Below are 2386 nucleotides of genomic sequence, written 5' to 3' on the forward strand. Positions count from 1 at the left end.
CACTGCAGGAGGAGAGAGAGAGAGAGAGAGAGAGAGAGAGAGAGAACACGAGAGAACGGAGGGCTAGGGAAAGGCAGGGGGCGTAGAGAATCCCAGAGACTCCGGGTCACCAAATGAAAGCGCTGAGCCCAGCTCGGAGCAGCGCACCCACTGGCCCAGAGAACCCGCAGGAAGAGGAAAAGGCCAGCGCGAACTACAAGTCCCAGAAGCCCCCGCTTCCTAGCGCCGGCGCCGCGCCGCGCAACGCCCGCTGGGAGTCGGCCGGAGCCGCCAAGATGTCGCTGCCCAAGAAGAGAAAGATTGAGTCGGGGGGCGGCGGCGGCGGCGGTGGAGGAGGAGGGGAGGGAGCCGAGCAGGAAGATGGCGGAGAGCGGGAGGTGGCCCGGCCGCGGCGCGCGCGGTGCCGGCAGGAGCGGGACCAGCAGTACTACGAGTGCTACTCGGACATCTCGGTGCACGAGGAGATGCTGGCCGACCGCATCCGCACCGAAGCCTACCGCCTGGGCATCATGCGCAACTGCGCGGCGCTGCGGGGCAAGACGGTGCTGGACGTGGGCGCGGGCACCGGCATCCTCAGCATCTTCTGCGTCCAGGCCGGCGCCCGGCGCGTGTACGCGGTGGAGGCCAGCGCCATCTGGCAACAGGCCCGGGAGGTGGTGCGGCTCAACGGGCTGGAGGACCGGGTGCACGTCCTGCCGGGGCAGGTGGAGACGGTGGAGCTGCCGGAGCAGGTGGACGCCATCGTGAGCGAGTGGATGGGCTACGGCCTCCTGCACGAGTCCATGCTGAGCTCCGTGCTGCACGCGCGGGCCAAGTGGCTGAAGGAGGGCGGGCTGCTGCTGCCGGCGTCCGCCGAGCTCTTCCTGGCGCCCGTCAGCGACCCGACGCTGGAGCAGCGCCTGGGCTTCTGGGCCCACGTGAAGCAGCTCTACGACGTGGACATGAGCTGCCTGGAGGCCTTCGCCACGCGCTGCCTCATGGGCCCGTCGGAGATCGTGCTGCAGGACCTGTGCGGCGAGGACGTGCTGGCCCGGCCGCAGCTCGTCGCCCACCTGGACCTGGCCCGCGCGGGGCTGGAGCGGGAGCTGCAGGCCGGGGTGGCGGGGCGCTTCCGCTTCAGCTGCTACGGCGCGGCGGCCATGCACGGCTTTGCCTTGTGGTTCCAGGTGACCTTCCCGGGAGGGGACTCGGGGAAGCCGCTGGTGCTGTCCACCTCGCCCTTCCACCCGGTCACGCACTGGAAGCAGGCGCTGCTCTACCTGAACGAGCCCGTGCAGGTGGAGCAGGACACGGACATCTCCGGGGAGATCACGCTGCTGCCCTGCCGCGCCAACCACCGGCTCCTGCGCGTGCAGCTGCGCTACAAAGTGGGCGACCAGGAGGAAAGGGCCAAAGACTTCGCCATGGAGGACGAGCAGTGGCTTCCCTCCCAGCAGCTGCCCCCCGAGGAGGCCAGGCTTTCCCGGTAGAAGCGAAGGGGGGGTCACAGCGGAGAGGGAGATCCCGCCTGCCACCCCCACGGGGGGCCTTATGTTCTGTCTGCCTTTCCCCGCCAGGCTCCTGGGGGGAGAGAGTGACTTCACTCTCCCTTGGAGGAGACTGTCCCTGGTGACATTTATTTTAAAAATGACCCCGATGCCCCCCAACGATGAAAACAGCGTGTTTGTTACTAGGCTTTTGAGCCTCACAAGTATGTGGTCCCAAGCACTTGTATTTCTATTTTTTTCTTTGTTTGTTTCACGAAAGAAAAAAACACGTAATAAAATGTCAGTTTATGAAGTTCCATGCACATCCTGACCCCTCACACCTTATTTAAACCTGAAGCCTCGGAGATGGGTAGAAGGGTGTATAGTTAGACGCCATACGTTTCCCGTCTGGCTTTGCTGTCTGCCCAGAGCCATATCCCTTCCTTCCCTGAATTCCCTCCCTTCCCAGGGGCCTCTAGGCTACAGCACTTGTCCCACTGGCTGCCAGAGGGAGGAGGGGAGGAAGCAGTTTCAATAACCCTGTTCTTGCACTGACTAGTAACTACTTCCATAGGGTGCTCAAGGTGATGAACACACCGTTCAGTAAAAGAGACTTCATACGTAGTTGTGCAGCCGATCTGAGAAATCAAGAAAAAGACGGGAAAGTGAAGTGGTAGAGAATTTTTTTAATTCTTGTCTTTACTGTTAAGGTTTCATCAAGAAACTGTCCCATGTATTTTCCATAATTTTATGAACAGGCTGAGAGGTCGTTTCAGAGCCTGGCGCAGGGCCGCTTCCTCCCCACAGGTAAATCAGCTCAGTTCACTAAATTAAAGGAATATTTTCTCAGCTAGTAGGGTCCAGTCCTCCTTTAAACTCCCTCATTTAGGTGGACCATCTGACTTGGCCTACTTAAATCA

General features: G+C 61.1%; 1 protein-coding gene across 1 annotated transcript; it reads left to right on the forward strand.

Annotated features, from left to right (window-relative positions):
• Nucleotides 1-275: 275 nt before the first annotated feature.
• PRMT6 (protein arginine methyltransferase 6) lies at nucleotides 276-1791 on the forward strand (the record flags this gene model as incomplete). Its single annotated transcript, XM_081113332.1, has 1 exon — nucleotides 276-1791. One exon carries the CDS (start codon nucleotides 276-278, stop codon nucleotides 1467-1469), a length of 1194 nt encoding a protein of 397 aa, XP_080969458.1. The 3' UTR covers nucleotides 1470-1791.
• Nucleotides 1792-2386: the final 595 nt, after the last annotated feature.

Source organism: Myotis nattereri, assembly GCF_964212035.1.
Source record: "Myotis nattereri genome assembly, chromosome: 18".
In the NCBI taxonomy this organism is placed as follows: domain Eukaryota; kingdom Metazoa; phylum Chordata; class Mammalia; order Chiroptera; family Vespertilionidae; genus Myotis; species Myotis nattereri.